A 12853-nucleotide genomic window follows, 5' to 3' on the forward strand; every position below is an offset into this window, starting at 1 on the left:
TACAAACCAAGGTCCTGTCTTGCTGTAGGTGATGGCACAAAAGATCCCCCAATCACTGCTCACAGTGCCAAATATAGGTCTATAAATTTGAGTGACAATTCTTGAAGGGTGGTTATTCATTAATTAAAACAAGCAAACAAACAAAAATTCTTTCACAAAAAACAAAATAAGCATGCTACATTGTGGATCTTTCACACATTTTTATCTTTTCTAATCCAGTGGTTCACAAGATTTGGAATTTTTCTTTATTCAACTTCCATTTTACTTCATTTCTTACTTATATTCCTTTTAAATAAAAAACATCTTTCAATTGACCTACCAATAAATTTAATTGCCTCCTTCCAAAAAGCACCCTGTGCAAACTTTGTTTGAATTTGTCCATCTGTTCTAGATGAAACTGAATTGAAAGGGGAAACAGACAGATGATGTTGTATGGTCTGAAACCTCGCTGCACCCTTCGGTTTAGGTGAGCTAAAAGTAGAGACCATTTCTCTGTTTACATACATGTATCTATGGATCTACATAGTCCTGATTAGTTATTCCTCAAATACTTTAGTATGCATAGATAATTATCTCAAAATTTCATAAATGACAGTTTAACAATTAACAACTTAACTCCGAAGCACAATCATATCAATGTTTATTTTAAATTCCCCTTCAATCTCTCCATACAAAACTTTGGTGTTATTTGTGAGAGGAAAAACAAGTATTACAGGTCACATCAATTGGAAATGTCCTTTAAATAAATATAAAATAAGATAATGGCAATTTCATTCTCTTTAGCTCAAAGAAGAATCTACATGAATAATTGTTGGGCTGTGTGCCCACAAATATCTAAATACAAATTTATTTTTAAATCCAAAATAAAAGTTGCTACTACACTATTGTATTCTGGACACACATTTCAAGTGTTGGAAACAATTAAATAATGATAAAATAACATAACTTGGGGGCTTGTATGGTAAACAAATTCAATTTTTAAAAAATTCAAACAGTATAAAATACATGTACTAGTAAAACAATGGTATAACCTGAAGTACCACTGTTAGTATAAACTCTAGGTAATGAAAGCAAAATTACAATCTGCACATATATTTTTCAATTGTGTAATATGCATAAGCCCCAAACAATATTTATAACAACATTCAATATGGCATGTTAGTACAAATTTAAGGACACAAAATGCCATCATTCAGTTGAGAACATGACTGGAATCATCTAACAAGAACAAATGGCTACAAGTGACTGTCATTCATATTAACATTTTTAAAGTTCTGTTCCATAATATGTAAGTTGAAGATAGTAAATGTTAACCTCTGAATATAATATGCATATTTCTCTTTGCAAATACAATTCAATGTATTTTAGAAATCCAATTCTCTTATACTTTTGCTCATCAAATCTTTAGCAACAACAGTCTTAAATATACTGATATTGTGAATTTTGCAGTGGAATAAGATCTGACACATGGAAATCTTCAATCCATTTGAAATCACTAGTGGTCTGAATGGATGAATGCAAACTCAAAGAAAAGTACACTTTTTTGCCTTTAGATACAATGCCAAAAATGTGTAATAATGATGAAACAAAACAATGGTCATTAGAAATTGAATACATTCTCCTAGCCTTTCTCTTAAAGCAACAAAGTTAACAAATGAATAAATCTTAAGTTTCCAATACATCATCTAGCAATGTTTATAGATTCAATAATTTTTCAGTTTTCAATAAAAATTACTACAAGTATTTATAGTTAGAAAAAAGATGCCATGACCCTCAATGTTTACCTAAGGTTTACAAGGCAAGTTTTTTTCAAAACAACATGTTTTATTTTGCAACCTATACCTTCAGAGTCCTAATATAGAGCATCTTGATTTAAAAATATTATGGCAATAATATAATTACATGTACATACACAAGAACATTTTACATCAATATGACAAACTGTGCTCTTGTTGGTTAACAGGGTTTTTCCTCATATTTCTTCATACTATCATGATTACATGTACATTACAAAATACCGATCCCTCCTTCATAACGGGCCATTAAAGGTTGAATTTACATGCAGGCATCTCATGCAACGTTGATTCAGATATTTTTTTAAATTATGAGCTCTACTGAAAGTGTGAAAAGATTATGTAACGGACAACCATAGATTAAAACAGAGAGCAAAAGGTCACCTACCTCGGCAAGTGAAAAAAAAAAAATAAAGAAATAGGCCTACATGTCAATGCACATTCATATCATTATATCAATGCAAATGTATGTTATATGCAAAATATGTAAGAAATTAACTCTCACATTTTCTGAAGAACAGTATTTAAATGTTAACAGTCACCTTAACTTTGTCTTTGTTAAAATGACACAGTAAAATCACAGTACTTAATAAACAATACAACACAGTCTGTCATCACTCCGGAGGCTCTGAAGGATCACTCCTAACATTCTGTAGTTCAGAATATAAACTGTCGTCATTTTTCAGGGAACTATCTTCACCATTCAAGTCAATTCTACATACAGGACACGTCCCATGCTGCAAAATATATTAATAATCTTGCTTATAACACATAAAAATGAAACTTGACATAAATTTTTCTTTCCAAAAATTTAAAACTACAGCTTACTCCACTATATTGAAATTGCTTATTTTGAAATTCTGCTTATTTTGAAACAATCTAATTAAAATTAGATGTTAGATCAGCTTGCATAATCACTACAATTACCGGTACAACTAACAACATCCCATAGAGGGTCATGTCAGAGTTCAAACTCTATCAACCAATCAATTTGTTGCCTGCAAAATCATCGTATATTGTTGAAGCAAATGAGTCCAGAGGTGTTCCAAATTTGACCTCTGACGTGACCCTCTATGGGATGTTATTAGATGTTAGTGTAGCGAGTATATGAGCGGATCTAAAATCTAATTTTAATTAGACTGATTTTGAAACGAAATCCCCAGTTTTAGCCTCTCAGATTCTTTGCCTTCAAATAATGGTTATATTGAAATTAACTATATTGAAATATCCCTTATATTGAAGCCACTGATCGGTCCCCAAAGGTGATAATGAGTTGTTTTCATAACAGTTATACTTAAGTACTCCCTCGCGGCTGTAATTACCGTTAGTGACAGTAATTATGTCATAAAACTAAAAGTTGAGCACCTGATAATTAAAAAGCTATTCTATAAAAATGTGTCTTTGTCTTTTGAAAATATCCAGGGACTGGGTATGCTTTATGTTATTAGGAAGGTCATTCCACAAAAATGCTACTGCCCAACCAAGTCGACGTTTGCCATATGTCTTTGTCATGATCTTAGGAACAACTAACCGTGATGTTGACTCAGATCGCAGTGATCTGGTGGGCTTGTATTCCATTATAAGATCTTTGATATAAGATGGAGCTAACCCGTGTAAGGATTGGTAGACATATGTCAAGATTTTATATTGTGGACGAAAAGAAACGGGTAGCCAATGAAGATCAGCTAGGATAGGTGTAATATGCTCCCGTTTCGATGATCTTGTAACTAAACGAGCTGCTGTGCTCTGGACTTTTTGAATCCGTTCTTAAGTAAGGCCTTTGACACTACATATAAAAGGCAGTTCCCATAGTCCAGTCTGGCAGTGATAACGGCATTCGCCATGGTCTTGCAGGCTTCTTTTGTAAGAAAGCGCCGTATATGTCCAATATTGCTTATTTGAAAATAACATGACTTGATGACCCAGGATACCTGTTTTTCCACAGTAAGGTGTTGATCGAAAAATGCACCTAGATTTTTTACACATGGCACGCTTTCAATGATATTATCAACAACTTTTAGTTGTAATTTTGGCAGATGCTTCTGGTGTTGCTTCGTGGTGAAGATTATTAACTCAGTCTTTTCTTGGTTTAGTTTGAGTAGGTTTGATGTCATCCATGAACCAATTTCACCAAGACATGCTTCAAGTCGAGACAAATAATTGTTCCAATTTTCCAGTGGTCTTATAATCATGTAAATTTGTGTATCACCCGCATAGCAGTGATATATCATTCCGTGTCGATGGCATATGATTCCAATTGGTTTGGAGAAGAGGAAAAACAATGTCGGTCCGAGTACAGATCCTTGGGGGACACCAAAAGGCAGCTGTCTAGACTCTGATCGGACGGATCCAATTGTGACACATTGTTTTCTGTTCTTGAGGTAAGACTTGATCCACTCAAGAGCACCATCACGGAATCCATAAGACAGTTAGGCGTCGGAACAGTATCTTATGGTCAATAACATCAAAAGCAGTGGATAAATCCAGAAGGACAAGGACTGCTGAAGATTGTTGGTCCAGGGCTGTCACAATATCATTGTGGACCTTGATGAGGGCCGTTTCCATGGAGTGCCTGGGACGATATGCCGAACTGAAGTGGATCCCGAAGAGAATTTGCATCCAAGTGGACATCAATCCTATGAGCCACAACTTTCTCCAATATTTTTGAGATAAAACTCAAGTTTGAAACGGGTCAATAGTTTTTCAACACTTCCTTATCTAGTCCAGGTTTCTTAAGAAGTGGACAAACTATGGCCTCCTTCCAAGCAGACGGGAAAGTTCCCTGATCGAGAGATGCGTTTACCATGTCTGTGACAAGCGGTATTACATGTACTGGATCCAGGCACTTTTTCAGTAGCTTTGTTGGAATTGGATCCAGTTTGCATGATTTACTGGGTGCCTTCATCATTAGTGATCGTACTTCATCTTCAGTGGTATGTTCAAAAGCAGCTAATAGAGGCCCATTATACTGTATGTCTGTGTCTAAATAGCTGTCTTCTTTTTCTGTTTTTTGTTCAAGTGTCTCTCTGATGGATTTTACTTTGTCTATGAAAAACGTTGAAAATTTATTTGCAAGATCTTCATCTGATGATGATGTTGGTAGGGGACTCTCCTGATTCTTACCCATCAATAAATTCGTCACCCTAAAGAAGTTTTTCAGATCATACCTACATTCTTGAATTTTATCAGAATAGAATTCTTCTTTTGCCTTGTGTAGTAATTGGCCTGTTTGCTTATATTCCATTTTAAAAAGCTGGTCGTGTATCTCCAGTTTAGTTCTACGCCAAAGTCTCTCCATTCTCCGCTTCTGTTGCTTCGCTGTCCTGAGCTCGTCTGTGTACCATTCTGTGTTAGCTCTTATAAGAATTGACTTGCTCACAAGAGGCGCATGTGAGTCTAGAATATGCGAGAGGCATTCGTTGTACCCTTGTACTAAATGGTCAACAGACGTGTTCTCATTTCGTGCGGATTCATCTTGTAGTTGATTTTTGATATCTCTATTCATATCATGTATGTTGATATTCTTGAGCCTTCTAAATGTAATCTTTTTACGCTGATGTTGTGGCTTTCTGCAGTTGAAAGTTGCATGTATAGCATAGTGGTCACCACACAAGTTTCCTTTCACATCACTCAATGATGGATTTTTGACTTGAGGACGTGAATGTAGTATTTCACTAGATGATCGTGTGATAAGCAAGTCTAGGATATGTCCGTGAAAATGGGTCGGCTCGTCCATCCACGTGTTGTATAAGGTTGCGATCATCAAGGGATTGTAACAACTTGCTTGCCTCAGGATCACTAGGATTGTCGACGTGAAAATTGAAATCATCTGTGATTACTAGCTCTTGGGGAAATATACATGTAGTATTCTGATCGAGATAGGTGTCCCATTCCGAGAAGAACTGACTGGTAGTTAAACCATTCACAGTAGAAGGTGGCGGTCTGTAAATGATACATAGATTCATTCTCAAGTCTTCTATTCGAACTGTAACTTCTAGATGTTCGAATTGAGTGAAAATATCCGAGCTTGTGTTCAGAACGGTCACATCAATTCCCTTCTTGAAAACAAGAGCTATTCCACCACTACGACGTCCACTTTTACGATCTTGACGAATGATTTCGTAGCATGATGGTTTCAGTTAATTCTCAACAGCTTCATCAACAGAAGAACCTAACCAAGTTTCAGTCAATGTGACTAAGTCAAGGTCCTCTGTAAGTATGTAGTCACATATTGATAGTGATTTGTTTTTTACTGATCTACAGTTAAGAGAAGACAATGAAAAAAGCTTTGAACTTGGTCTTATGTTTTTCAATTTCACTTTCGTAAGTGTTTGAATTCTGTTTTCCATACTAACTGTTCTCGGTTTACCATACGTAATACGAGTGTTTATCTTACACACCGCATCCGTAATGTTGGAGGTATTTAGGTCAAAGGTCTTTGGTCTTGACAAATTTGATTCATTACGACTGTTTGGATAATCAATTCTCTTTACTCGGTTTTGAATCAGTGTTGGGATTGGGAGAGCTTCGCACGGTTCATTCATAAGGAACTTTTAAGGAAGATGAAGGATTGCTTAGTATATCGCTGAAGATATACACCAGGTTATCTCCATTAACCCCGAGTTGATGTCCTTCGTATCTCAACCGCCCACCACAGACAGTGTGGATATGCCTGATGACCCTGCGTCCAGCCTTCGTCCTCTTCTTATACGAGAAGTTTCCGTACGACCTGGTACACCAGCAACACATGGTCTTACAAGACACATCGTACTACAACTATATTTCTAAGTTGAGTACGAAAATATGTGGAACGACTTAAGACACAATGTGAACACAAGAATAAGATACCTCGTACCAATAGAATCACAATAAAGTCACGGTTCAATGAACATAATAACCAAACATTATTGTAAAATGAATTTTATAATGAGGTTGAAGATTGTCTTTTCAATGCAACAGAAAGAAATAATTTTACGTAAAATATAAAATATTACATGTAATCTGTTTACTGTTATAGAATAACAATTACCAAATTAATTTGTTCAGTTGACCAAATTAATTTGTTCGGGCTTTCGATCGGGGCCGAACTTTTCAAAATGGCGGCTTCGCGATTTCGCTTATATTGAATTACGGATATATTGAAATATTTTGCATGGTCCCCTGAATTTCAATATATCCGGAGTACGCTGTATTTAGTAATCATAAGGAGTACCCTGTACAGATATGAAGTTTATCAGTTACTAGAATATTAGTTTGATTAGAAAACCCAGAATACCTACCATTTCTAGCCAGGTAACAATGCACACTTTGTGATAATGGTGTTCACAGGGTAATTTTTTTGCATCTTCATCTAAACTAAAATCCTCCATGCATATTGAACATTGTAAGATACTATCTGTCAAAAGAAAAAAAAATACATGCAGTTTTCATATACGAAAGCTCAGCCTAGTAAACTGGGACTTTTCATTACAAAAGCAAATTTTGTTTTTTTGATTAAAGATCATATTGTTATTTCATAGATAGTGTAGTAATCTTCAAATTTATAAACAATACCAACTATTAACTCTATTCAGAAAGTGTCATCTTTCTTCACTCTTGTTGGAATTTATCAAAATAATTGTATTAAGTTTATTATAATTCATTGAAGGAAATGGGACCTAAGACCATAGTTATGTCAATTCATCGTTTATTATTAAAATACATTCAAAACCAAACATTCTTTCAGCTCTGGGATGATGCAGTATCGTGTTAGAAAGCATGACCTATTCCTGTTTCACATTCTTGAAATGTGCTTCATATACATGTGGTTTCTATAAGAATCTATGAATCATGTTCAAATTTGAGAATACACAACCTGGTAGTGCATGTACTTACCGACTTGAACCTGGGTGATTTTGACAGTTGGTAATGAATCTATTTTACATTTCTCAGCAGGGGCAGGTCCAGATCCCTCTAGTTGATTTAGCAGCTGAGACAAATAAGAAAGTTTAGTTAACTTATGTTTTAAAATGATTACAATACTAACAATAGCCACTGAACATTAATTTCATTACACTTTTGTTCTTTTATAGACTCACCTGTGTTATAATGTTGTCTAAACCCCCGACACCCCAGGCATAATCAGCTGGGTTCCCATGAAGTGTCATAAAGTTCCTACAATTATTTTACAGTTTAAAATTGGGACCCAGGTTTGGCAATAAGTATTTTACATTTTTTCAACATGCACTTTAATGCAGATATAAACTAAAAAGTATTATTTATATCCTACATTTACAACATATGAAATGTTCAAGCAAAAGTTTTCAACAAATACTCACATTGGTTGTCCCATTTCACCAGTTAGTCTGTCAACAAACAACTGTAAAAGCCTGAAAGGAAATCAAATCATTTCATACAAGGCAATAGGCTTTTATAATATATATATTTATGAGTTAATAGTCTATGATAAAAACTACTTTAAGTCTGGAGAATTATAGTTTCAATATTTTGGCAACCGATTGAATGAAAAAATTGTATTACTTCTTCAAAAATGCTTCAAATCATTCCAAATACAAGTGTTTTATATCCAACACAGTGTTGTCAACAAAACCTGTCATCGGATCAATCGCTAATCATTAAGATTTACAATGGGTAGTTGCAACTAAGTAAGATGTGTCTATGTCCTCATTAAATTGAAATTACTGATAAGTTAATATTCTACTGCTATTAAGCCTAAATAAGCAAATCTTAACAATACTTGTTTAGGGAAATTGCTGGACAAGATTTACCCATGTAAATACTGTGGTTGTCTCATTTGTCTGGTTCTTGGTCCACCTGTCCTTACTGAAATGCGGGTCAAAGGTCGAGGCCTCAGGGACCTAGTTTGAGGCCGGCTCTCCTCCTCGTCAGATTCAGACTCCCCACCATTCTGTGTATTGTTTGAAGATCCAGCTCCAGACTGAGATTGAAAACTTTCTAAGAAAGCTCTTCCCCAAAGCTGACAAAGTATCAAGGGCATGTATTCAGGTTCACTTTGTAAAATGATGAATATAGGTAAGTAATATACATAGTATTTCTAAATGCCTACCAATAATCTTCTGGTTTTCTGATAAAAACTAAATCTTTAACTTCAGTTTTAAGTGAATTTGCTTTAAAAATGATTACAATTTGACTAACCTCTGTAAATTGTGCAGCAGGGTCCCGTTCCTGTGATGGCTGAGGACTGGAGCTCTCAGCTAACTCCCTGAAATAAAGATTTATGTACATGATTGTGCAGCTTTTTAAAAACAATCTCATATAAGCAACATATGCAGAAAATTTTTAAATTTATTTTTCTTAATATTTATAATTCTCCAATGTCTAGCCCTCAAGGACTTACCCTGTTAATTCTTCAATAAATCCATTATCACACTTGGGACAAGTAAAATCCTGTAAAGATATCAAAGCAATGATGAATAAAAACAGGATGTACAAATATAAATAATAAGTAGTATTCAATTGCAAAATATTGGATTTGATTTTTCTGTTTGAAGTTAGAACATTTAATGCTAACACTGACAAGAATGACCAATGCCAAAAACAAAATATTTAGATCTATTATTTTAAATAGCAGAATAAAAAACAAAAGTAACGCAAAAAATGAAACTTAATTTTGTCTGACTGCAATAGATTGGAATCATCTAGAGATAAATTTTTCTGTAGTACCTAAAAGCTTAAAAGATTCAAGTCTATGTCGGTCTTTCCATTAGATATTGGACCATCAGACCCATTGTTGTTTATTGCATCAGGTCTAATGCATTATTTTCATATCATACCAAATGTTTGTTTTTTCCGTGTCTGCATTTTTAGGTCAACTATTTTGACACAGAGTTATAAAAATTCTTTGTTCAAAGATAGATTTATATGACTATCTGCAGCAGCACATATCACTACATAGCCTATTGTTAGTTAGAATAATATAGTTCTGTGTGTACAGACAAGCCCTCACCATATATATGTCCCATATAGTTGTAATGTAGCAAAATGGAAAGGATCCACTTTGAATCCATCCCAGAATACAAAAGGGGTGCACTGAAAATAGCTACCAAATTAATCAAAGCAATTTCTTTTGAGATAGTATATACCTTTTCTCCCAAAATATAATATAAAGATATAAAGATGAAAATTTTCTCACTGCTTTTTTCTCTCTTCAATTTAGTACATATGTTTACACTAGGAACTCTCTGGATTGTTCATAGTAAATAAACTCAGTTCAGGTTATCCTTGTTGTTTATTTTGCTACATTGCCAATACATGGAACAAATTTCATCAATTAATTGTGTTTGTACTCTGTAGGACAATATCAATTAAGCGATTGAATGTTCTTTCTAAGTCGACCATGTAAAAGACTAAAACCACAAAAATTTTAATTTTAAACTGAAAGTACACCAAAATAAACAAGTAAAAAGTTACTGTATTATCATAATAACAATATGCAACTTATATAAAAATTAGGGGAAAATACACTACATTGATGATTGAAACTTCTAATAAACGTCTCTTAACAGTTCAAATTCAAGGTAACATAATTGAATCACCCCCATAATTTTCAAACCAGCTGTTGTTAGACCTTTCTAACTCAAACCATTTTATACAGTATGTATACGTTAACACTTTACAAAATATTTAATTTAAAAATAAAAATAGTAAAGTATACACTTGAACTGTCACAGAATGTCGCAAATTACACTACTTCGCAGAAATGGCAATGTCGTGTAACCTCTTAGGACAACAGCCATTTTCTCAGTTTATCAAACACAGAGGAAATAAATGTCTCTGGAATCACGTACATTCCATTATGATTTAATACTTACAGGTTTGGGGTCAATTTCTTCGGAACAGCTATGGCAGTAAAACTTATTTGATTCAGTCCTACTTTCTTCAACAGCAGCCTCCGCCATGTTTTGTCGTTGAGTGATGACGTCATAAGAATCATAGTAAATCGTTCGATGAATCCCAATCAACCAAATTAATATTTTGACATAATTTACGCTTCTGCCTTATATTCAATTTATCACGAACAAAAAAAACATTACATGGAGTGTTTTTTATCCATTTATTGCAATTTTTTACTTCCTTGTGCATCATGCAAATTTACTTTCGCTTCGTTTCAAAATTGACTGTGTACGAATTGACTAAATTTTCACCCCTACTTTCACTTTGCGGGACTCGAATGACTGTGTGTGGTGTGTGTGAATCATTTATTTTATCATGATTTATACTGTTAGCGTGTAGTGTATAGTGGTAGGATACATGGTATATGGTCAGTATTTACATACTTGACATGAAATTAATTCTTGTTATTTCAGATGTGCATTTGTGACTTGTAAACATATATTTTTTTTTCATTTCCAATGTTTGAAGAGCAAATGAAAGACATTATATTGGTCATGTGTTGATTAATAAATTCATAAGGTCCAGCACAATATCCTTTTAAAGCTATATAGCTTGATCAAGGTATTTTATGTAGTGAAAATTCAAAAAATATTCTAAAAAAAATAAATACTGTGTGAAAGTCGAATTCTGAGTTGTGTCAGTAAATTCACTCATGCAGGTAAAGTACTCAAGCACAAAGAAATCAGTATAAAAGGATGTCATTTGTGGAGACATTTTTTTATGCTGTCTTTTTTATACCAGGGCTCTCGATTCTCTAAAATTGGGGCCGATATTCGGCCCCATTCCCAACGTGAAAAAGGTACCTTTTTTCCCAAATTTAAGTGTAAAAATTCCTAATGTATGATTGCTTCAAATTTATTACTGTAACAAAAAAAGCATATCTTTGACAGTCGTAAAAGCACTGTTAAGATGTGAAGGAAACACGTTCGTGTTATGAACTGGTAGTTTGTTTATATGCTGGAACCAGTTAGTATGAAAACGAAAGTCGTCTGTAGTAAAGTAGGTACGACTTGTTCATTCACAACATGTCGAAGAATGTAAAGATCTATGATGTCAGGGCTCGAAATTAATGGAAAATACTCTTTAAATGAGAATTAAAATAAAAAATTTTGAGTTAAAAGCGACCTGTGGTCGCCACCTTTTGTGAGAAAAAAGGTCTTTAAAGAAATTCAGATTACCAAGACTGAATGAGAAGCACTAGGCCTACAGTTATTTTATTCACTGTTTTGCTATTAGATTCCCTAGCAATTAAAAAAACTTAGGTACCATGCTCCTACAGTTTATAGATCTCCATAATCTTATCCATTTTGCAACACTACCTGACTTATTTACTTCCAAAAACCATAGACCTAAAACGAACGATCGTTTTTTTAATCCGAATTTCCTCCACTCCGTAAATACAATGTAACGTTATTTATTCCATTAAATTATTTACGATCTCTTAATCAACTTGAATAAAAAAAGTTATGTAATTTTCCAAAAAAATATATTCCCAGTGTATTTAATGATTTAATTCTAAATTTATAACGATGATTTTTTTTATTACACAACTCATTTACTCTGTAGGCTATCTGTTCAGATTTAATCTGTAATAAAACGGCCTAAATGCTTCCAAGAGGTAAATTATTATCTTTTTTTTATAGATTATTGAAATCTTGTATGAATCACTATGAGGACAAAAAATGCTAGTGAAAGTTCAATATTACAATTTGATAGTAAAATATTAAATCTGCTGATATTTGCTACAGTGGTCAAAAAGTTAAATTTGATCCCTGCAGTACTGTTGTCAATGTAGAAAAAAAAATATTTTTACTAAGAGCAAGATAATAATGTAAGAGTTTAAATTATGACTGGTACAAATTTCCCAATTTTTATAAAAACATCGCTTTTTTCCCAATTTCAATGGCCCCGGCCCCAGTACCAAAAATGGGTGTGAGAGCCCTGTATACCCGAGTATAGATAGAATGTTCTATCGTTAAAATGATAAATGTCCTACGGACCCAGTTTAATGATAGAATGCGTTCCGTGTATTCACAATGTAGCAAAGTAAACACAGGCTATAAGTCATACTAGTGCACTTACTATGAACAAGCAAGAGAGCTCTGAACATAAACATGGCGTGTAAATTTAAAGCAAGAAAAAACGTT

General features: G+C 33.8%; 1 protein-coding gene across 1 annotated transcript; it reads right to left on the bottom strand.

The window, feature by feature from the left end:
• Window positions 1-623: 623 nt before the first annotated feature.
• On the bottom strand, window positions 624-10744 carry LOC134239582 (E3 ubiquitin-protein ligase RNF115-like). The gene is made up of 9 exons (XM_062721749.1): window positions 10625-10744; window positions 9151-9200; window positions 8949-9015; window positions 8561-8769; window positions 8111-8161; window positions 7871-7946; window positions 7668-7761; window positions 7073-7188; window positions 624-2530 (listed from the first exon to the last, which is right to left on the bottom strand). Exons 1-9 carry the CDS (start codon window positions 10709-10711, stop codon window positions 2408-2410), a joined length of 873 nt encoding a protein of 290 aa, XP_062577733.1. The 5' UTR covers window positions 10712-10744; the 3' UTR covers window positions 624-2407.
• Between the last annotated feature and the right edge of the window lie 2109 nt (window positions 10745-12853).

Source organism: Saccostrea cucullata, unplaced genomic scaffold (assembly GCF_032062105.1).
Source record: "Saccostrea cucullata isolate Sc308-1 unplaced genomic scaffold, CSIRO_AGI_Scuc_v1 ctg80, whole genome shotgun sequence".
In the NCBI taxonomy this organism is placed as follows: domain Eukaryota; kingdom Metazoa; phylum Mollusca; class Bivalvia; order Ostreida; family Ostreidae; genus Saccostrea; species Saccostrea cuccullata.

Coding starts and splice junctions, on each gene's coding strand:
- LOC134239582 (XM_062721749.1), bottom strand. CDS start 10,711: ATGGCGGAGGCTGCTGTTGAAGAAAGTAGGACTGAATCAAATAAGTTT. Junction 9,201..10,624: donor AAGAAATTGACCCCAAACCT/GTAAGTATTAAA, acceptor ATATCTTTACAG/GATTTTACTTGTCCCAAGTG. Junction 9,016..9,150: donor TTTATTGAAGAATTAACAGG/GTAAGTCCTTGA, acceptor TCTTTATTTCAG/GGAGTTAGCTGAGAGCTCCA.